General features: G+C 28.3%; 3 protein-coding genes across 12 annotated transcripts; 1 reads left to right on the forward strand and 2 right to left on the reverse strand.

The window, feature by feature from the left end:
- The first annotated feature begins 70 nt into the window (after positions 1 to 70).
- On the forward strand, positions 71 to 9,548 carry LOC126863925 (SH3 domain-binding protein 5 homolog). 8 transcript variants are annotated; one of them, XM_050614654.1, is made up of 13 exons: positions 71 to 271; positions 357 to 581; positions 679 to 888; positions 959 to 1,081; positions 1,682 to 1,744; positions 1,927 to 2,064; positions 2,127 to 2,288; positions 2,435 to 2,732; positions 2,826 to 2,989; positions 3,073 to 3,238; positions 7,875 to 8,532; positions 8,954 to 9,176; positions 9,272 to 9,548. In XM_050614654.1, exons 4-13 carry the CDS (start codon positions 1,004 to 1,006, stop codon positions 9,458 to 9,460), a joined length of 2,139 nt encoding a protein of 712 aa, XP_050470611.1. In that variant the 5' UTR covers positions 71 to 271; positions 357 to 581; positions 679 to 888; positions 959 to 1,003; the 3' UTR covers positions 9,461 to 9,548. The 8 variants fall into 8 exon arrangements, 7 of the variants coding, with proteins under 7 accessions (XP_050470611.1, XP_050470613.1, XP_050470612.1 ...); XM_050614656.1 differs by having other exon boundaries at positions 357 to 519; XM_050614655.1 differs by lacking the exon at positions 71 to 271 and having other exon boundaries at positions 312 to 581.
- On the reverse strand, positions 9,350 to 12,658 carry LOC126863931 (SH3 domain-containing protein Dlish). 3 transcript variants are annotated; one of them, XM_050614675.1, is made up of 6 exons: positions 12,128 to 12,658; positions 11,147 to 11,382; positions 10,567 to 10,941; positions 10,162 to 10,429; positions 9,547 to 9,953; positions 9,350 to 9,428 (listed from the first exon to the last, which is right to left on the reverse strand). In XM_050614675.1, the coding sequence occupies exons 1-5, from the start codon at positions 12,174 to 12,176 to the stop codon at positions 9,679 to 9,681; spliced, it is 1,203 nt and encodes a 400-aa protein (XP_050470632.1). In that variant the 5' UTR covers positions 12,177 to 12,658; the 3' UTR covers positions 9,350 to 9,428; positions 9,547 to 9,678. The 3 variants fall into 3 exon arrangements, with proteins under 3 accessions (XP_050470632.1, XP_050470631.1, XP_050470633.1); XM_050614674.1 differs by having other exon boundaries at positions 9,350 to 9,433; XM_050614676.1 differs by having other exon boundaries at positions 9,350 to 9,449.
- Positions 12,659 to 15,494: 2,836 nt separating this feature from the next.
- On the reverse strand, positions 15,495 to 22,342 carry LOC126863926 (ski oncogene). Its single transcript, XM_050614661.1, has 3 exons — positions 19,681 to 22,342; positions 19,189 to 19,418; positions 15,495 to 19,118 (listed from the first exon to the last, which is right to left on the reverse strand). Exons 1-3 carry the CDS (start codon positions 20,758 to 20,760, stop codon positions 18,311 to 18,313), a joined length of 2,118 nt encoding a protein of 705 aa, XP_050470618.1. The 5' UTR covers positions 20,761 to 22,342; the 3' UTR covers positions 15,495 to 18,310.
- Positions 22,343 to 22,414: the final 72 nt, after the last annotated feature.

The following is a 22,414-nucleotide window of genomic DNA, read 5'->3' on the forward strand; positions in this document are numbered from 1 at the left end:
TGTTGATTTTTCACGACTGGTCATGATTCAATTTTCGGGCGGTTTTCCCTAGTGAGTGTCGAGACCTGTTTCATGAGAACCATGGTTCATATTGTTGCCAATATAGTTTGAAAGTCACACAATTTTACTGTGGGTATTCCTATAGATGATAGCAGACGACAGATTTATCAGAAACTGTTTTAAAACTAGCACAAGTTGTTATTACACAAACATAATTTTTGTAATCATCAAGAATCATATTTTAGTATTCTATTGACTTTATGTACAACTGGTTAGTACTTTTCTAACAAAAGTTTCTGTGAATATACATGTTTTTCCAATAATAATTATATATAAATATTACAATTTTATAATAGAAAAATTTTCATGTAAATGGAAGTAATATACAGGATGTTTTAGAAAAGATTCCGATCTTAAGACTTAAAGATCTTATAACATTCACCAAATAAAAAATATCTAATCGACATATCTTTCGACATAAAATCAACTTTTATTGTTTATTAGCGTTGGATACCATAAGTGAGTCTTTTCGCAATACATTGAATTATATAGTTAATGAAAGCGACCGTATTCACTAGTATGTAAGTAGTACTTATATACATAATACTATCCTACATACTTAGTTCGGTTTATCATTCTTTAGAAGTCTCTTTAATGTTACGCATAATTGCTTGACAGTGTATTTTTTCAAAGTTTGGAAGACAACGAATAATTTTACATGCAGACTATTATGAAAACCACTTACGATTTATACAATTATGTATATTCGTATAAACTCGGAATAATTGAGTTGAATTCCACAATGACGAGTTAAATCATTTAAATGCCAAAAATTAAAGGATGGATGTTACGGATAATGTTGATGGAGCTTTAGATCCTCGAATACAGGTAATTATCTTTATAAAAATAATTTTTCCATTTGTTTTGCTTATGCCAATAAATATATATTTTTTTAAAGTTATAGGTTATATGCGTAAATAAATGATTACTAAATGCAAACGTAATGCCTAATACAGCCTGGTACCATGTTCCACTTTGCTTTCACTTCATTTTCATTCTCAACGTTTGTCAAATAATAAATGTATATATCTAATAGTAGTTATTTAATTGTAGATTATTATTTTGATAATGTTCTTAAAATAGTTGTTTAATATATAATATCTATTGTTGCAAACAATGTATAACGTGTAGTTATTTTTATTTCCTTAATGTTATTTGTTAATATCAAAATAATAATTGTCTTTATTATAATAATTATTATTATTATTTTAACGAATAATTTGTAAATAGTAATTTATACAAATTAAAATTATTATTTGATCTATAATTTATCAAATGTAAAAATTGTCTGCTGGAATTCACTGTTTTTTATTAAATAGGAAATATGTAATTATAAATATTAAAATCTTTGTAATAGTAAAAGTATCAACCACTAAGAAATAAAAAGAATAGAAATTATATAATAATTAAAATAATTAGAAATACTTCCATGAAATTTAACTATATATAAAAAAGAATATCTCAAAGAATATATGAAATCCAGTTATAATTTTTTATAACATTGAAAATACAAAATACTAATATGTTGCATATTAGACAAAATTATATATAGCATATAGAAATTGTCATTAAAAAATAAGTGCCACAAAATTATTCAGTATAAATCATTTTGAATTTTTAGATTGAGTTAGAGAATTTGAACGATGCAACAGATGATATAAATAAACTTGAAACTGAATTGGATGTAAGTATTAATTCTTTCAGACAATGAAGTTAAAAGCTTTTTGTACTTTGTGTATAAGCTATATTAGGATATTGATTAAATGATTTTACATAACATTTATGATGTTCAATTTGTATATAAATGTATTAGTTTTTTTTTTAATAATATTTAATTCTTAATGATATATAATATTTATTGTTCAGGAAGCTCACACTGCTTTTAGGCAACTATTATCTGAAACTACCAAAAGATTAAAGGAAATATTAAATAAAGTAGGAAATAGTTGCGTTGAAAAAGCAAGGTGTTATTATGAAGCACTTGAAGTGGCACGTCAAGCTCAGGTGAGACCATAATTAAAATATTTATTAAATTTTGAGATATAATTGAGCAAAATTTGATACAGATAAAATGTCAACAACAAGCTCAACTATTCCAAAGAGCAAGCGAAATTCATGTGGCCGCAAAAGAAACTGTGGCATTAGCCGAGAGTAGATTTATGTCACATCAACATGAATGGAATTTTGATCAAGCATGGCAGGATATGCTAAATCATGCAACGCTTAAAGTAAATATGATAAATTAATAAACATTAAACTATATAATAAAAAAAAAATGGTGATGATTATGTTAAAACATGTACATATGAATATGATGAAGAAAGAATAAAAATTAAAGTTCAGTTCAGTTAATTTTGATTATATTATGACTTAGGTTATGGACGCTGAAAATCAAAAAGCAGAATGTGGTAGAGAACATTACAGAAGGGCAGTATTGTTTCATAATGCTGAGAAAAGATTGTTACAACTAGAGGAAAAACATCGTCGTTCCATAATAAAAGCGCGACCATATTTCGAAGTCAAAGCACAGTGTGATCAAATGTTAGCAACTCAGAAAGAACGAGTCGAATGTTTACAAAAAGCAATACAAGATGCAAAGACTAATTATGCCACAAGTCTCCATAGGTTGGAAGAAATTAGTAATCAAATACATCAACAGCGTCGAGATTATGGTATATACTACTTCATATTATTTTGATCAATAATTCTTTATAGTTAAATTTTTTAACTTTATGTTAATTATATCTTTTAAATCGCATTTACAGATTTTATAGCTAACGGACCCAGAGAACCAGGCGTTGGTGCAGAATTGGTTAGTCCACAGAAGACTTCAAACTATGATGTAGAATTTAACCAATTAAGTGGCAGTAAAATAAAGGATTTCATGAATAATCAACTAAAGAAATATAATAGGATACAAGATTATGATGTGAGTAAATACTTTATTATGTTTTTGTTATAAAAATTTGTGCATTGATAAACATCAATTCTTAATTGTTCCTTGTATTACAGAATGATTATCAGTTACAAGAAGATACTGAAAATCTTGGGAAAAGATCGGTTGATGGAAGCGAAGCAATATCTTCTCAATGGGAGTTTGAGCTAGGAGCTAACATAGAAAATTTGAATAATTTATCTGTCAAGAATTCTGTGCTTGATCATGATAGTAAAAACGAAAGTATGTCTGATTTACATTTCTATAACGAGGAAAATGCAAAATCAAATAATTTTATACAAGAATTAAACTATAAACTTTTGCAAGATACAGATCATTTCATGCAAAATTTAAGTCAATCAAAAAAATTATTAAATGATTTTCAAATGTTGAAAAATTCATTTGTAAATACGCGTTTAACGAAACATTTTGAAGAATCAAATTCAGTAAAACGTGAAGTTATTGATTCAGTAATGTTAAACAAACATAAAAGTAATTTAAAGAGTTGTGCATCGAAATCGTTAAATAATACTCCTATAAAAACAAATATACTTAATTTCAGCTCGAAATTTACAGAAATGAGTATACGTCAATGTATAGCAAAATATGTGCCAAATAATGTTTTCAATTTTGGTTTTAGTAATAACAAATCTCAAAGTAGCAGCGATATTAATTTATCTTTAAATCTTGATACCAATTCCATAGAAAAACAACAAAGTTTAGATGATATTATAGATCATAAGACTGATCGTGAGAATCTCAAATTTGATAATGTTACAAATTTAGAATATAATAATACATTGAAAATAAAAGAAGCTAATGATAATGGCCTAAATAACGCAAAAAAAGTCTATGATGCACAATTTAATGACTTTAACAGGATAAATTTACAACCGAAGTTTAGATCTAATTCTACACATTTCTTATCTTTTAGTGCCAGCTTATCGCCAATAGAAGTAAAATCTATTGATTTATCAAGTGAAAAGTCTTTGAATAGAAATTTAACTGATTGTAATCAATCTGTTCCAAAACCAAAAGAAGAGCAATTAAGTGTTAATGAATTACCATTATTGTCACTATTTGAGGAAGGTAATTCCTTGATCAATAGTAAAACTAAAAGTTTTAGTATGATTAATTTAGGTGAAAACCGGAATTTCGTACTATCGGGTGACTTACGTTTAAATAATGCAAAAAGCACAGAAAAATTGGCAAACTTGAAAGATGGTTTCTTTCTTAAGTCTACAAGATAAAGAATAAAAATTACAATCAAGTGAAACAAATGTGATATATTATAAATTTTATAATTTTTTAAATAAGTTTAAACATAATTTCATAAATGGAATTGTACTATTTTTTACTTTGAGTCATATACAAAAGTTCAATAATATTGATTGTATAAATTTTGTTTGACAAGTAGCTATAAAATAGAAATAAATATGAATTATTTATCAAAAAAGAAATTTATAAAAAGTAATTACATAAAAACAACATTTTATTAGTGCAAAATGTATGCAAATCTCATGCATATCAAATATAGCAACTTAATTTGGACTTTAAAAATGTATATATAAAAAAAGACGTTATTTCAAGAAATTTGTATCTTCATGATAACATTTTGTAACAAGTACATAATCCATACTTATGTTCAATTATATTCATTAAATTATTTTTCATTATGGTTTATTGCTAGCGCACTTTATTAATTATATATATTGCTTTTCTCAATTCTCTATGTTTATTGCAGAATTTTCATGTTATAGAAAATTGTATATTTATGATTCAAATTGAAAAATATTTTGTTTCTATGTAGAAAAAGTGATATCAATTTTTATAAGAATGTAATCAATTAAAATTGTATCTAAATACGTATGTAAAAGATGTGTAATTTTTGTCAGCAAAAATTTTAAAATTAATTTTGTTATGTAGAATTTATATTTATTATACAGACTTCTTACTTCATTTTTAATTTATATAATTGTACAATAATTTTCGTTTTCATATTAAGTTTTTAGGCAATCTTCCTTGGTGCCGTATAATTTATTAAAAGCTTTTTCTTGTACAGCATAATTTTAGAATAATACAATTATTATAAAATTATCTGAAATTAATCAAATTAATTTACATTTAATTCCTTTATATTAAAAATTTGCAGTTTCTTACCGATTTTAATAATTAAATGCAAAACTTATGAATGCCATTAATAATATCGATTTGTCATCTATGATTTAATAGAAATTCATTTGTATTTTTTTATGTAAATATTGTATACATATTTCTAGATTTAGATAATAAAAATTGTATTGGCCTGTAATTCTTTTTTACTTGAGCTATGTATGGTACCATTTCCTGAACTGAGAATATAATTTTTATATTTTAAGATAATAATTAAAATTAACGTTAGTATTTAGTAGGATTTTCGTTTTGTAAGATTTTCAATCTTGTATATTTACATGTATATATAACTTTTGTGTTACATATAAATATACCAATTTTAACATTAATATTTAATTTGTTGATGGTTATATTATATAAATTTGTACTTATATTATAAATAATATTATTAGGGACGACGTAGATAAAATAATTGGCATAAATTTTTGGTAATTATTAAATTATCTTTTCGATGAGAATTTGAAAAAATGAAATAAATAAAATTTTAAATAAAGATAATAAAAATAGGAAAGACAATAATACTCGTCAACATCGTTAAATATATTTCTAATCTTCAAAGGGTAGTCAAATATTTGAAGGTTTCGAGAAGTGACAAAGGAGATAGATGTCAAAATGGTTTTTCAAATCTAATCGGCAAATCATACGTATCGAAGTTTACATCGTCAATGTACGTAAAACGTTTTTAAGTAGTAAATTGCAGCGAACGGAAAACAAAAGCTTTCATTAACGAACATTTTATATGCACGTTTAAATTATCCCTTTATTCGAAAATATTGGAAATATTGAAATTGTTCATGAATTTATGGAAGTCAAGAAAATTGAAGAATTTTCCTGGAATTAATAATACAATATTGATTATATACTTAGCAATACTTTGAAATTTGGTAATTATCTGACTTTTTCACTGTGAAAATCTCTTATTGCTATTTTATAAATATTACATATATAATTTGCATAAAATTTGAATTTTCTTTTCTCATTTGTCTTTTCACGTATAAATAAAAACATAATAAGTAAAATATAATAAATATAATACATATAAAATAAAAATACAAATAAAAAATTTGTAATGTTTATAAAAAAATTGAAATCAAAGTATTATTCTTTTTAATTTTATAAAAATTGTAATTTTATAACTAATATTAAATAAGTAAAAAATATTCATCGGTTAATTACTTATATAGTTACATTTTTCATATTGAAATTTTGGAAATTATAACTTTGTCTGGAATGAAAAAATATATATGTTTGTATTTTCCTATAACTTTTTCAAATTAATCTTGCGATGATTATATACATTTATTTTGATAGAATAATAAAGAAAAAATGCATGAATTAAGTTAGCAAAAGTTATAATGATATCCGTAACATTTTGTAGTAAAGAAAGCGAGCTACGACGAAACACGATATACAAAATTGAAGAAGTATCGTTCAAAGTGATATACGAGCTGACTTGAGAATCCAAAGAAAAAGATGGAAAAAGAAAATCAGCGAGCTAATAAAGCAAACTGCAATTCGATAAAAAATCAGAACGAGGCACGTGACTTAGTATTCAAGGGAAGCCAGATTCGAAATTGTGAATAAATAGATTGAATTTCATTTTAATTTTTCACCACTAGAATTCCCTTTCAAAGAAGAAACTAATTTATATCTTAAATTTACAAGAAATTTTTTTTACTTATTTTAAATACACCATTTTTTATAAAAATATATTTTACATATGCGGTTACTAATTTGAATAAAATTACGAGACATTTATTTAAATAAATGAAAAATCAATTTTAATTAAAAATTACTTTTATGGATTATATTTAGATTTTTTATATAATTAATTTAAAAAATAATTGCGCGAACTTACATTTAGTTTAATCTGGTTAAAACTTACATTTGGTTTAATCTACAATAGAATGGAATACAAAATATTAAATGAAGAAAGTATATTTTGAATTGTTTTTTTATTTTAAAAGTAATAATTTACAATTTGGTTAAATGTAACAGTAGCATGAAAGAATTCTTTCAGCGTGAAGAACTAAAAGAACAGAATGACGGAAAGAGGATACAAGAAAACAAAAATTTTAGAATTCTAACCGTGAAGGAAAAAGAACTAAATTGCGAAGATGACAGGAAAAAAGGCGGCGAGCTAGAAAACACGATACTTGGATTCTGTGCTATTTGTCTTGAAAATATAAATTCTAATGTTAGTCAGAATGTTCCTTGTTCTAATGAGCATACTTTATGTCAACGTTGTATTCAACATTTTGCACTGCAATCAGGTTATTTAACATAATTTTCTAAAATTAATATTTCAGTAATTGTTAAAAATAAAAATAAACTAATGATAAATATTATTAAAAGTAGTATGGTTTATTGTTAGCAATATAATTAAGTATATAATAATTTTAGTTTTTCTGCAAAGTATTCTACTTCATCTTATTGGAGATTTAATAATTTAACAATTCTAGTACAATTATAGTATACATAATTTTTATTCTATCTTTTTAAATCTTCAATAAAATGATAGCATATGAAACAATTTGTAAAAATTAAAATTATATTATTAACAATAAACCATATAAAAAATCTGTAACTGAAGTTCCATATTTCATAAAAAGGTGTATATTTTCATATTATTTTTGTATTTCATCTAATCAATTAATGCAATAAATTAACGGAGTACTTTCTGAAATTACAAATATTTATATTTCAGATCCTGGCTGCATTCTTTGTTATACACAGTGCCAACAATCAAACATGAATTTATTGCAAGAAAGCAATATCAGCTTGAATTCCACATATACACATATGAAAAAGATGCAAATTTCACAACAGGAATCAGACTATTATTCAAAACATCATCAAAGATTGCGGCAGTACGATCCTATCAACATTGAACAATTATATACCAAATCTTGGAATCAGAATTACTCTCATATGCTACAAAATTTCGATAGAAATACATTAACATATTACCATAATGATTTTGAAGATACTTCTGATTATGAACAAGTTAGAAACCAAAATAATACGAGCGGAGAACGAAGTAGAAATTGTGATAAAGAAAAACAGCGACAAAGTTATTGTAACTTATTTAAAAGAAGAAATGTAGAGTCATATATGTTAGAAGCAAAAGTCAACGGACAAATTACCGCAGAATGTTCTCGTAGACCGATCCGGTGCCCACGAATTGATTGTGCTATAAATGTAGCTTTCTCAGCATTGACGCATCATTTTATCTTTGATCATCCAGAGGTACCTATCTTGAATGTAGAACCAGGTATCAAAAGTACACTCATCGTCAGTTTTAGTGCCTTATCTTCCAATACTAGTCGGTGCCTGGCTCTTCTTTTAGTTTCTGGCAAACTTTCGTGAGTATAAACAAGTATATTTAAATTATTAGTAATTACTTAAATTATTAGTATTATTACACAAAAATGAAAATTTTTTATTTAAGTAGAAAAAAATATCAAGTATTTGTATGTTTAAAAATCATTACTATTAACAATATAAAAAAAATAATTTAGAAAAAGTTTGCCTTTGAAACAATAAGTATTATGATTATGTAACAATTTGTGAAATATATCTACTGATATATGAATATATCATGTATGATACATATGGCTTTATTGTATTTATATTAGAATGATTCTACAAAATATGTTTTGAAAGTTGTTTAATTATTTTTTTATTCTTAATAGTAAAGAAAAGACTTTTGACATACAGATGTATTAAGGAGAATTTCAAATATTTAAATAATGCATTTGATTAACATTAAATCTTTATACCAAGAGAACCTATTGCAAAATTATTTAATGGTAGTCAAATCAACCCAAAATATCGAAATCGTTTACCATTATCAGTGCTGGCTGCTCGGCTACATTGTACAGACCAATATATATCTAACGAGAAAATTAATAAAAAAAAAGATTTTCATGAAAAAAATATAATAATCGCTTGGGTTGCTGGGCTGGATATTGGAAATACAACAGACAAACTTTTATGTAGTATTCAGGTATATTATATGATTGATAAAAAAGTTCAGTTGAATAAAAGATTAATACCTATGTACATGATAAATGATATGCATATCGACTACTTCCACAACAGGCTGTGGACAAGATTGATAATGAAGGCTTACGTTGCCTAACATACACAGGTCCAGTGAATTCATTAAGAACAGCACAATGTCCTCAAGACATTTATTCAACAGGTGATTGTATAGTTCTGCATGAAGGTCTCCTCAGTCACATTACATCAGATTGTGCTACACTTAATGTTAATGTTACTGTACATTAAATATATTACAAAATTTACGTATATATATAATTAAATTCCAATTTATCCCCCCCCCCCCCATTAACATTATTAATGATTATACTTACACAGAGAAAATTGTATCTTTGATGTCTATCCAAATTGTTGAATACCGTTTGGAGTGTAATACTATGTAATAGTATATTATTATTTGAATACATGTATAAAATGCAAAAAGATAAAAAAGTATGTCTAATATGTTATAAACTCGTCATAGCAGGAGGTCGTGCATACGCTTTTGGAATAAATCCATATTTTCGAGTTTTAGGCGCATATGCCCACAACCAACCATCTACAGTTTGATTTCCTAAATCAGCATATATCCAATCAGCTCTTCTCACAGATAAATCATCTGGCGCCTGCGCCTTATAATCATAAAGTACAACTAATTCTGTGCCATTTGTCTCATCTCGAAAATCTCGCAAACCTTTTTGCTGTAATGACTCATTTCCTGACATATTGTTATTTCCTTTGCCTTAAAATAACATAATAAAAAATCGAGATTAATTAAATTGTTAAGAATATACAAATGAAAATTCTGAATATTATTATATAACATTGAAATTAACATAAACTTCCTTCATGTATATATATTTAAAATTGTAAACTGTAAATAAATCTGAACTTAAGTTTTTTCGCGTTTTATTAACGTTAATTTTCATAAAAAAGGAGCGAAGACCAACCTAAACCATGTGTTTCTGTAGATGTTGTAGCTACTGTAGTAGTAGTGGTAGTTGTAGTAGTTGTTGCATATGAATGGAGAACATGTCCTGGATATACAAATCCAGATGGTACAAATCCTTCATTACCATCACAATGTCTAAGTACCCAAAACCAGTCAGGATCATCTCGATTGAGTACAGTTACAAATTCACCTCTTTCTACACTAACATCATTTTCATCTCTAGCCACGAAAGTGTAAAGTACAATATATCTCCCAGCTGATGGATCCTGTAACATGCATTATAGAAATAAAATATTATGTATCTTTCTGAAAATTAGTAAATTCTAAAGATTATACAAACTATACAAGTTATTTTCTTGTGCAGTATTCATAATATATAAATTTAGAAGATTTGTATACATACCTTAAAGAAAGGATGTACATCTGGCTGAGAGGATATAGTTTGAATAGAATTTTGAGACTGTGTGATGTTAGATCGATTAACATTCACATCAGCAGTGGTGACATTACGAGCATAACTTTCACAGTCTGATGCTGATCCTGTGTCAGTTTGTTGCGTATCTACAATTTGTGAACGACCTGTACCAGCAAAATCACAATCAGTCTCATTAGATCTTGGTAATTTCTTTTTCACATTATTCATAAGAGTAGCAAGTGTTAATTCAGCAAGCTGAGACGTATAAGGTGCACAATACGAATGCGGAACAAAACCTTCCATACGTGTATCAGCTGCTATTACATATACCCAGTCATTCTCTCTATATAAAACATTTACAACCTAAAACATGCAAGAAATAAAACAAAATAACACAAATAAATATGTAAGGATGAAGTTAAATAACAAATTTTATAAATAATAATATTTATAAACACAAAACAAATATAAAAACATGAAGTTAGAAGACATGAAGTAAACAAGTAACAGACACAGTGAAGAACAACGTTATTCACATATATAAAGACACATTATAAAAATTGCTAACCTGGCCTCGTTTTACTTGGAGTTCATCGTCAACACATGGTGTAAAATCATGAACAATAACCATCTTACTATCTGGTGACAGACCATTTTCTTTTTCTATACCTACTCGGACCAATGTCTCAATACTAGCACTTCCTGTTATACGACCAGGAGGCAATGGTACTTTTGTCCCTAAACCAAGTCCTGTACTGCCACCACCAGCGCAATCTTTCTCCAAATTAAAGTTGTGTACTCCTGCTGTAATATAAAGTTCAAAATTTTTACTGCTATATTTCCTCCTTCATATTCAGAGTAAGGTGGCTAACTTTGTCACTTTGAATTACACTAAAATAAATAGCATAATTTCTTTTGCTATATAAAAAGATGTTTCAAATGAAAGTTATATGAAATTATGGTGTTATACAAAATTATTTTATATTATTATTATCAAGATTATTTTATATATATAATATGTAACATATTTGATCCTGTAATTCAAAGTAGTTAGCAGAGTTAAGTAACTCATTTATTATATAATACACATAAAAACAGGATAAATTTATGTTACAAGACAATAAATAGTTTATAAGGATATAAGAATCTAAAAGAATTTTGGGATATAGAATAGTACATAATTATATATAAAAAGACTATTATGTGTTCATTACTTAAGATAATAATATATTTAAAAATGACTATGAACTTCAATAATAAACTTGTTAATTCTCAATATTTTTATTTAATATATTCTTATTGTTCAATATATATAAGAAAATTTTAACCATATTTTCAGTAAAATTTCAAGCTTAAATATTTTCTTTCCGCTCAATAAATATTTAATTATTATAAACAATGAAAAGTAATTATATATAGACGCAATTTTAATAAATATATGTAGCAGCTCATATATGTATACATACAGTGTGTTTTATATATTACATTTTTAATAGAAAATAAGATTGAAAGATATCTTTACAAAATTATTTGATATTTTATTACTCACGTTTCTTTTTCTTTCCTCGACGTATGCGAACTGGACACAAAAAAGCCATTATGCTTTTTTAAAGTTCAGACAAAATTATATTTCCAGAACATGAATCGTTCGATGCAAGGTATTACTGAGGTAAAGCATAACAAGGGGTAAATATATTAAACATTTCAGTAAAAATGATCCGCTCTTCTCACATCTTAAAAATTATATCGGTATTTCAAACATTTTAGTACTTATTAGTACGAATACGATATAAAGGTATAATCGTGGGTATAACGGTAAAATCTCGAACCAGAAACACAATTACTCCTTCGTTCTCCTGAAGGATTTTAGATGAAGATGAAACTGAAATTTAGATATTCATAGTCGTGAATGCAACAGGTAGACGGCGCTTCAGCAAATATACTATTGTATAACAATATGTCAAACAAATGTTTGTTTATATTGTTCAAAATATGCATCTTTCGAAAGAAGGTTTCTTATAAATAAGAAAATTCGTTATCCCATTTTATTGATAGGTGGTTATTTTTTAAATATTGGTATTTTTAATAGTACAGCTTGAACGTACAAGTATAAAATTTATTGCTTATTTTAAATTATGCAGATATTATGAATACATAAAGATGTTATTCGACAAACGCATTTAAGATTAATATAATACATATAATTATTTATACGATCATATAGATAGCTTATTATTGTAAACTTACGGTGCCATGTACGTTCCAACTGAAATATAAAAGTTATTTTTATATATAAATTTTATAATAAATGATTGTATAATTACAATTAATTACGAATATTCTGGTTTATAATATAATTCGTCAAGAACTTAAATAATATATACCTGGTATTCAACTTTTGCAGTAATTTAAAAATATAAAAAAAAAAGATTTATAAAGAGTAATACTTTAAATTATTTTTGGTTAATGAATATATATTGATATGTGAGTATATATGTATATAACAAATTTGATACAAAAATTACATAGATTAAATAATATGTAATACTGAATTTTTTAAGTCAATAAATAAATAAAATAAAAATGCTTAATAATTTCCCAAATTTACATATATGAGAAACAAGAATACCTTTACTACATAATAAAAATAAGATACTCGTGAAAATAAATTGTGATTCTATTTTTGGATAAATTATTATGATATAAATACTAATAAGTTTAATGAAAAGAAATCGAAGCAATAACATGAAAAGAATCTTATTTAATCGAAACGTCGTTTATTATCTCAATTAATATAAATGACGATAATAGCCTTATCTATAACAATTTTCCCTCATATACATTCAACAATGAGTATTTTTTTGGAAAATAATTATATATACATTTACCCTACAATTATGCCAAAAATCAGATCAATACTGGAGCTATATTTCATATATCCATCGTTATATATCGACCCATAAGAATATGGAATTCGTCGTTCGAATATAGAAATTCGATCATACAAAAATTCAAGATAATGTTTAAAGTGATTAGAAAATTGTATAATGTTAAATTGTTCTAAACCGCTTTCATTATTTTTTTTTTATAGTTAGATAGTATTATTCAAAAGTTCAACACTATATAAGTACGTTATCAGAGACATGGCCTTACATATATTAAAGATTCTGATAGTAAAACATTTTCGAAAGTCTTATATATTTAAAAAAAAATTTAGAATATTGGAGAAGCCATCCATATATTTCTTTTGTCACTTTTGCACCTTTTTTGTTGTAAAATATACAAAATTCAAATAAAACATCAAATTTTGTACTTTCATATTGCACTTCTTTTATGTATTTAATTTCTTATGAGTATTCGTTAATTATGTAGTGTACGAAACACATTTACAGTTGCTTACGAAAATATTCGAACACTTATAAAAAACTTTTATGAATATATTGTGTGCGTGATACAAGACATTTTAATATTTCGCTAACATTGTGATGAGATTTAGTTACCATGAGTATATTAGTAGTTTGAAATATATTAGAAAATGTACATAGAAGATACAAAATATGTAGTGCAATTTTTAACATTTATTATATATTCAAACGGTTATTCTCTCTCTCTCTCTCTCTCTCTCTCTCTCTCTCTCTCTCTCTCTCTCTCTCATGCTGCATATTAATTTTTTATTAAATATATGTTCGCAATAAATATCTTGTAACTTGTATATACATTTTCAGATTAGTTTCAAATTTAACCAAGATAATAGTAATGTCTCATTACAGCGCTACTGCAATTTTTAAATGTTTTATATAATACATACAAAATATATATATATATATATATATATATATATATATATATATATATTACGTATATATATACGTAATATATATATATATATATATATATATATATATATATTACGTATATATATACGTAAAAGTTTTCTTTGACAAGTGTTGAAATACTTTCATGAGCTTCTGTACGTTTAACTCTATCATGCCATCTATCAAAGAGTAAGTGTAAGTTAAGAAAATAAACTATTGATAGCGTGCATGATAATTCACGCAAGAATCTCAGCACATTTTACTAGCATAATATACATACATACCACGTCCCCGGTAAATACAAATGGTTTCTATATTACTAGTCAATTAACATAGCCGATAGCTTCTGTTTGCTGTTTGTTTCACCGACAAAATAAATTCGAAGTCAGTCTGAAATAAAACGTTCTATTATCCTCGAAAGAGTGTGCACACTATTTATATATGTTAACAAGGATCAATAAACACACTAGTTATTATTACTAAATTCGATCATAAAGCAATATTTTACGCATATTTTATCTTATAATTATCACGTATAAGGTCGTTTAATTCTATGAAATAAATTGCGTCGAATAATAATGTTTTATTGCATCTGAATATTTAGCATAATGAACGTTTTATCTATCGCTCAATAGTTTATTTTCTTGAATCCTGGATTCATGGATATATAAAGAGAAAACAATGGGAAACTCGTTCGATTGGTATTTCATATCTACACCTAACATGAGCACGGAATTCTATTATAGCCTAGCATTTGAAATGAGAATCGAACGAGTTTTTTAATATTAATGTATTAATATACGCATATTGAATACAATATTGCGCACAATATTGAGCGTATGCGTATAATAATGCAATAATTATACTACAATTACTATTCACCCGCGCACACGATTACGTCTTCTCGTTTTTTCAAATTGAACTAAATGTATCATAACAGTAACGATATTTCTTATTTACGAAACACTTAATAACATCTCGTTTTATTTTTTATAAATCACCTTAATTAATTCAAGAGCCGACTGGCAGAATAATATCTATTCGAACGAACGAAATCCACATTAACGCGTTTTCGTGCATAAATGTTAATAAAGTCAGGCGTCGCATATTATGTATTTATTTGTAAACTTCCCATTTTTAACTTAAAATACATCACCCATTCGAAATTAAAATACATCTTTAGTCATGGCAGTTACATGATTCTTTTATCGAAATTTTTATACGCAGATCTCAGATATATGCAAAAAATCGACCTTCCTATGCGATTCATACATGTACTATTTACCACAATATTCTAGTTATTCTATAATAAACCGAGTGTATGAAAATCATAAATTACTACACTGTTCACCTTAGGTGGGATGCTTATATTATTACAACAATACGATGTAACATACATGTCATATATATATATATATATATATATATATATATATATATATATATATATATATATTGATCAAATGTTATATGGAGTATAATTATGAATGCATTTATCCTACGTTATCAATTGTATTTATACACTTTTATCAATTTTTTTCCTTTCTCTAACAGATTGCTTTGAAAATTCATGATTTACTTAGATTTAAAAAGCGAGTGTTTTTTTTATGAATAATAAAATTGAAAATGGAAATTTCTTAATGCGTTGTGCTTTAATATGATACAAGAATTACTGGCACTCTTGTTACATTAGAAAAATGTACGTGATAAGAGATCTCCGAAGCAGTCTCGAAATATGTGTATATGTATATTTCAAATACACAAATATATAATTACTGTTTCCTTTGCTATATCATATGTAAATATGTGTAAGATTTATATCATATTGTTCTAATATGTACCTGATACAAAAAGCTTTTAAAGCTTATAAAACAACCTTTCTAATACATGTTTAATTTTTAAAATATTTTACACATTTAAAATATTTAACTAGCACTTTAAAAAAAGAGAGAAATTCATGTTGTTATAATTTAATAAGAGTACATTGAATTTTCAAAATTTCAGTTTAAATTTAGGTTTAAATTATGCTTCACTTTACATATTGTGAGATGGAACAAATAAAACAGTGACAAAAGATTTAAGAAAATAAAAGAATACGCAAATATTTAAATTAATAAGATTAAGAAGAAATATATGGTGATAACATATACAAATATAAAGATATATATTATATAAGTATGTATACCTTTATATTTTTATATTCGCGTATTCTTTTATTCTTAGATATCTAGTGTGTATTTCTAGGTATATATGCATCTCTAAATCAGTATTGGTTTTACAAGGATAGTTGGAAAAAATGTGTTGCTTCTATTATTGCATGTACATGCTATTATAGCAAATAAAAATGAAAATAACATTGAATAAGAATCAGTTGTGCTTGTAATTTCGTTTCAGAATTCTCTATAAAAATCTTGGTTGTATTATCTCTATACAAATTAATTTTTGATCGTGTAAAAATATTCGTAATAAATCACATTTAATGTTTTAAAACCCACAGGGTCAAATTCTTTTAATTTTATATATAACTAAAATGATATGTAGATACAATGTCACAAATAAATATCGATATCAAAAGATAGATAAAGAGAGAGAGAGAGAGAGAGAGAGAGAGAGAGAGAAAATATACATAACACGATTTTACGCATTTTTTATAAAATAATATTCATTTCAATCCTTTATCCAACTGTTCATAATTGAAATTAAGTTTTTTTTATAATACAAGAATAACTAAACATACAAAAAGTTAATAATTTTTGTATGTAAATTAAATTTCCTCGATTTAGTATATCGCTTGAATAATAATTTTATAATTTTGAAATGTATAAATAATTAACTTATTTTATTTACAATCACTCAAATATGAAGATTACTAGCGAAAAATATAATTTTATTGTTTCGCGCTATAAAAACGATAACTAGAACATAATCGAGATTTCTGATATTCTAGTGTAATACGAACTGTTGAAATACACCTAGATTTTTGCTTAGAACATTCCTAATATAATAATATAGCACCTAAAGATTTTTTGTACTTTAGCAATATTTTGCATGATAATATTATCAATATAAACATACATCTATGGTACTTGAATCATATTTACATTATGCAATCATGACTATAAAAAAGTAAATGGAAAGCAATCTAATCTCTTATTTTCTGACCAGTGTTTAATTTTACAATTAAACGAATGATCATAAAAATCTTGCGGCATATTTAATATGCACAGGAAACCTATTTAACACGTTCCGTGCTGGACCGATTTTTTGTTACTTTCCATTCAGGCCGCGCCAGACATATACGCCCCACGTTATTACGATTGATAGTTTTGCTAATGCCTTAAATTTTTTTAAATAAGTTAATATTAATAATAGCGCAAATAACATAATTATCAAGAAAGGGGTGTATTGTTTACGACGTATTAGAGATCAAAGTAATAAATTTAATTTTTGTTTTATTTTTTAATTTGTGGAATTGTTTTAACAAACACATGATTGAACATTTATTCCACTAAAATTCCAAATGCCTTGGACAGGAAGTTCAGCGTGGGGCTTATACGCCCCACGCGGCACGGAACATGTTAAAAAGACTATTAAGTATAATTATATTAAATGGCATGGTAAATTTTGGTTAACTTATGTTACTTTTCCTCTATATTACAATATCTACATTCGATTTTAATTAAAATCGACATAAACAAAGTATGGTTACAATAAAAATTTCAAATTAATGGTTATAATGTTTAAGGCTCTCTATTTATCACATAACCTAAACAGTTTTTATTTATTTAGAATTCATCATTATCGTTATTATAACTAGTACTAAATTTAATGCATGCTTATCCAATAAAAGATGAGCGTTGCAAAAAATTTCTGAGCAGTTTTGTATTAAATAATTTATAAAACTCTAATCACTGATTTTATTCTTTACTAACAGCTAGAACAACAGGTTCAGACTCTTTATTATTTGATGGTAATAAAGCTTCCGTTTCTTCACTACCTTCTGTACTATCTGCTGCACTCGCTGCGTTTGTTGGTTCCTCCTTTTTATCACCATCATTAGATGATTGTATTTGCTGCATTTGCAATTGATTACGTAATCGTAATATTTCACGTGCATCCGAACGTCGATGACGTCGTAATTGTGCATTTTCTAAAACTATGCGTCGCGCCATTTCCAAAACATCTTGTGGTGCTTCCAAAGCTAATAACCTTTCCTCCAAATCTATCGCTGCCGTTCCTTCCGAATCAGAATCACTTTCCAGTGAAGAGGTTCCAATTTCAGCCAAAGGTGGTTCTATATTTATCGTAGACGATGTTACAGCAGCACTACTTTCTTCTTCTTCACCTATTTCATGTTTAGTTTTTTGAGGCAGTTCTTTCTGATTGCTTCCAGGTGTGTAAGAAGGGAATGCAGAATATACACCAATACTAGATCCAGAACTAGGGGATATTTTCTCAGATTTGACATTATCCGACGAAACTTCTTTCTTCTCGTTAGAACTCGATGTGTGATGGTTATAACGTTTATGATCATGATGATGTCGTCGTTGGTGGTGAGCAGATGGTGGAAGTACTACAGGCACTGATGGTGCAGGTATAGGTGCTAAGGCTACATTTGGTTGAAAGTGTGGTTCAAAACGTTTGCATTCAGAGAGAGGAACCACGTGCTCTGGATGTTGTAGTACAGGTGGACCACGACTGAGATACGCAGGCACCAATGATGAACTGTTTATGAAAAATTAAGAACATGTTATAAAACATCTCAAATTGTTTTAACTATATTTAATATACTTACTTATCCTTATGCTTGCAAGTATTTGTGGTATTCCATGGTCTAAAAGCTGATGCTCCTCTAGCCGCTAATTCAAAGACTGCCCATGACATTTGTAGATATGGATCAGTTGCATTGGCTACCTGAGATACAGGATGATACATGCCTAAGCCATTTCCATTATAAATTCCTGGACAATCATCTCTTCCTATATCCTTCCTAATTCGTTTTATTTTTTCTGAATCATGCCGCAACTGTAAAAGGGTTCTTTATTTTCTTCTTTCCATTCTGTTTATTTTTTGATATATAAGCAGTATCATGAAATCATAATATTAATTGACATTTATATCTCTTTTATGTAAAATTAGATATTTTGTGAATATAACATAATATCATCCTCTGCCTCTATTACTTATAAATATATACTTATAAATTATACTACTTAATATATTATATTACTTATAAAAATAATTTAGGAATTAGGAATTTTATGAAAACAATATGGGAATACAATACCTCTGATTTTCGCTTGGAACCCAATGTGAGATGTTTTTCCTTCAATTCTCGAAATAAAGTAAGTGACTTATTATAATGTTCTTGATCTCGTGAAAGCAACAAATATGACCGCCAATTTGCTGAATCAAAGCCCCAATGACACGTACGATTTTCAAGAGATCTATGAGCATGTCTGACAAAACGTTGAGGTGAGAATTGGCAGCCACATTCGATACACTCTATGCACACTGAATCATCTGACTCAAACAAACTTGCATCAAAGATGCCTTTACATTTTCCGAAACACTCATGATACACCTTAAACTTGACAATGGATTCTTCATCATTGTCATTTTTAGTACATGCTTTCTTGTCGATGTTATCTTGATTACCGATCTGAGAGGGATCGCACGACTCTGTCCGTAGTAGTAAAGCACTGACAAGCCTCTCGGCATCTGTTTGAGTGATAAGGCCACAGGAAGGAGCATTGCGTGGTAGGATTCCTGAATGCTTAAGTTCTTCCAACTGATCTCTGGTACATCGTGAACAATAGATTTGCAACTCATCGCAAACTTGATTGATCTGATGAAGAGAAAATTCTTGCAAAACAGTGTTTAATATTTGTGGTAAACATAACCTCCTTTCGCCCCCTACAACAAAACACGATATTCTCTCGCCCTCTAAGATCGTCTCACATCTTTCAGAACAACTTTGGTCTGGAGCTGTTAAAATGGGTATCTGAAACTCCAATTCCCTCTTTTCACAGATATTTTTTGATCGTTCCAATTGCGGGTCTTCGTCAGAATCTTCGAGTGGTTGATCGGTTCTGCGAACTTTGCACGGGCCGATAGGCGTCACCGACGAATTATTGTCCTTTTCAGTGTCTTTGGAGATCTGTTCGGAGTCGATAACGCAACTACTCGATCGGTTGGGAGAGTAACAAGGTTGTTCCTGCAGTAAACTTTTGCAGTCCATACCAAGCAGGGCTGAGCTCGGGCCCTGTAAGCTTTTCACAGCGGATAACTGATATGTCTTCAACACGGTCTTCAGCTGCGGGCTATACGATTGACTGTTCGTATTCCCCGGCAATAACGTCTCCATTATTCGTATCTACGTGAAAAGAATTGCAGAAGATAAAACAGCCTCACACGAAATTCCCGAGACTCGTGACATACCACGCTATTTTGTACGACTCATAATATAGGCGTATTTACACCCACAATATATACGTTCACTCTCCGAATATTTAATTCGACGTATTAGCTCCCGTTCCTCATTATACGGAAAAGCTTAACATTCGGTTAAAGATACAAAGTGTTCATCTTATGTTCCATCTTCATTGCTTCTGTTTCTCGGGAACAAGCTTAACCCGTTCATGTGTCTTCTCCCCTTGTAATATTATATTATCCGCAGTCTATTGTCCATCGCAACGGAACCTCCATGTACATGATAATTCTCTTTCAATCCTTCAGTACATTCCACTACCAATATACGTATAATCCGTATAATGTTTTGTTCTTGTTCAATTTTCCATTTATTACCAATACACTACTGGAATACACTATCGATGAAATTATTCCTCGTAACTTGCTCCGTTTCTACCTCTCGCTGATTTCATTTGCATATTTTCTCATGTTTTACGTTATTTTCATATCAGTTTTACGTTCTCTGGAGCGATGTACGCGCATTGTGTCGCGAGCTTGGTTATCACTGGCGTTCGTTTCTATCGTCACCGTCCGCGATATTATCGTATCCACCGTCACCTATAGTAGCTATCGCGATCGCGACCGCCATTCGACCGCCACCGCCACAGCTATTTCTACCACCACTGTCGCTGCCGCCGCCGTCGCAGTCACCGCCACCGTCGTCGCCACTGTCACTCTACACTTTACACTGGCCACTCTCGGTCGTTACCGTATGACCACCACCGACACAACCAATTAAATATTCTCGTTAATGCTATTTGTCGCAGTAATTATATCGACGATACGTTCGATCGATGAATATCATCACCAGGACGAGTGACACTCTTGGAGAATAAATCGACTCGGTACATCGCGACCGAGTAATATCGATCGCACCGAGACACCGACTACTCGAAAAGACACGCATTATTCTTTATGACATCGTACGTCAATTATCAATGTAATTCATACATCGATGAAACAGACAAGAGAAAGAATCATTCACAGTCTACACGTGATATTAGTTCGTCTGGATATTACTGTTTAGACTGGCACTTCTTATGACAAGACTGTATTCTCCTCCCCACTCACCCATGGAACGTCGTTTTTGCGATACAAATACTCCACCTTGCTTCTTTTTTCTCTCTCTCACACACAAATACACACGCGCGCGCGCGCGCACACACATCTACACACGTACACTCTAACTGTACGAGTACGTAAACACGAGAAGATAGCACTTATAAAAGATGTATGTATTGTGTAGCTTTGTAACCATACAGAGCATTGTACTCTTAATTATGTATATGTATAACATATAATTTTATGTACGTATATAGTATATAATAGTCTTATATATGTGTATGATCGTGTTGAACACTCATGGTTTTTTTTTTAGTTTAGGTACAAACGATTATCGTAGACTGTACACGAGCCTCGCGAATATCATGTCGTCAAACGAAGTTCACTGTAGCCCTTGTTAACACCGCTTCTGAACACCAAGCCAGTGCTTGGCCTCCTACCGCGCTCTCTGTGTGTCTAACCACTACCTACCACGTTAGCAGTTTCGT

The sequence above is a fragment of the Bombus huntii genome, chromosome 3, assembly GCF_024542735.1.
Source record: "Bombus huntii isolate Logan2020A chromosome 3, iyBomHunt1.1, whole genome shotgun sequence".
NCBI classification, from domain to species: Eukaryota; Metazoa; Arthropoda; class Insecta; order Hymenoptera; family Apidae; genus Bombus; species Bombus huntii.

Bases quoted from the DNA above. Each gene is read 5' to 3' on its own strand.
- LOC126863925 (XM_050614654.1), top strand. From the start codon at position 1,004: ATGCCTAATACAGCCTGGTACCATGTTCCACTTTGCTTTCACTTCATT. The intron at 2,065-2,126 runs GTGAGACCATAA...AATTTGATACAG, and splicing joins AAGTGGCACGTCAAGCTCAG to ATAAAATGTCAACAACAAGC. The intron at 2,289-2,434 runs GTAAATATGATA...ATTATGACTTAG, and splicing joins TAAATCATGCAACGCTTAAA to GTTATGGACGCTGAAAATCA.
- LOC126863931 (XM_050614675.1), bottom strand. From the start codon at position 12,176: ATGGCTTTTTTGTGTCCAGTTCGCATACGTCGAGGAAAGAAAAAGAAA. The intron at 11,383-12,127 runs GTGAGTAATAAA...TTTATATTACAG, and splicing joins TCGAGGAAAGAAAAAGAAAC to CAGGAGTACACAACTTTAAT. The intron at 10,430-10,566 runs GTATGTATACAA...TGCATGTTACAG, and splicing joins ATGTACATCCTTTCTTTAAG to GATCCATCAGCTGGGAGATA.
- LOC126863926 (XM_050614661.1), bottom strand. From the start codon at position 20,760: ATGGAGACGTTATTGCCGGGGAATACGAACAGTCAATCGTATAGCCCG. The intron at 19,419-19,680 runs GTATTGTATTCC...ACCCTTTTACAG, and splicing joins GTTCCAAGCGAAAATCAGAG to TTGCGGCATGATTCAGAAAA. The intron at 19,119-19,188 runs GTAAGTATATTA...TTTCATAAACAG, and splicing joins ACTTGCAAGCATAAGGATAA to TTCATCATTGGTGCCTGCGT.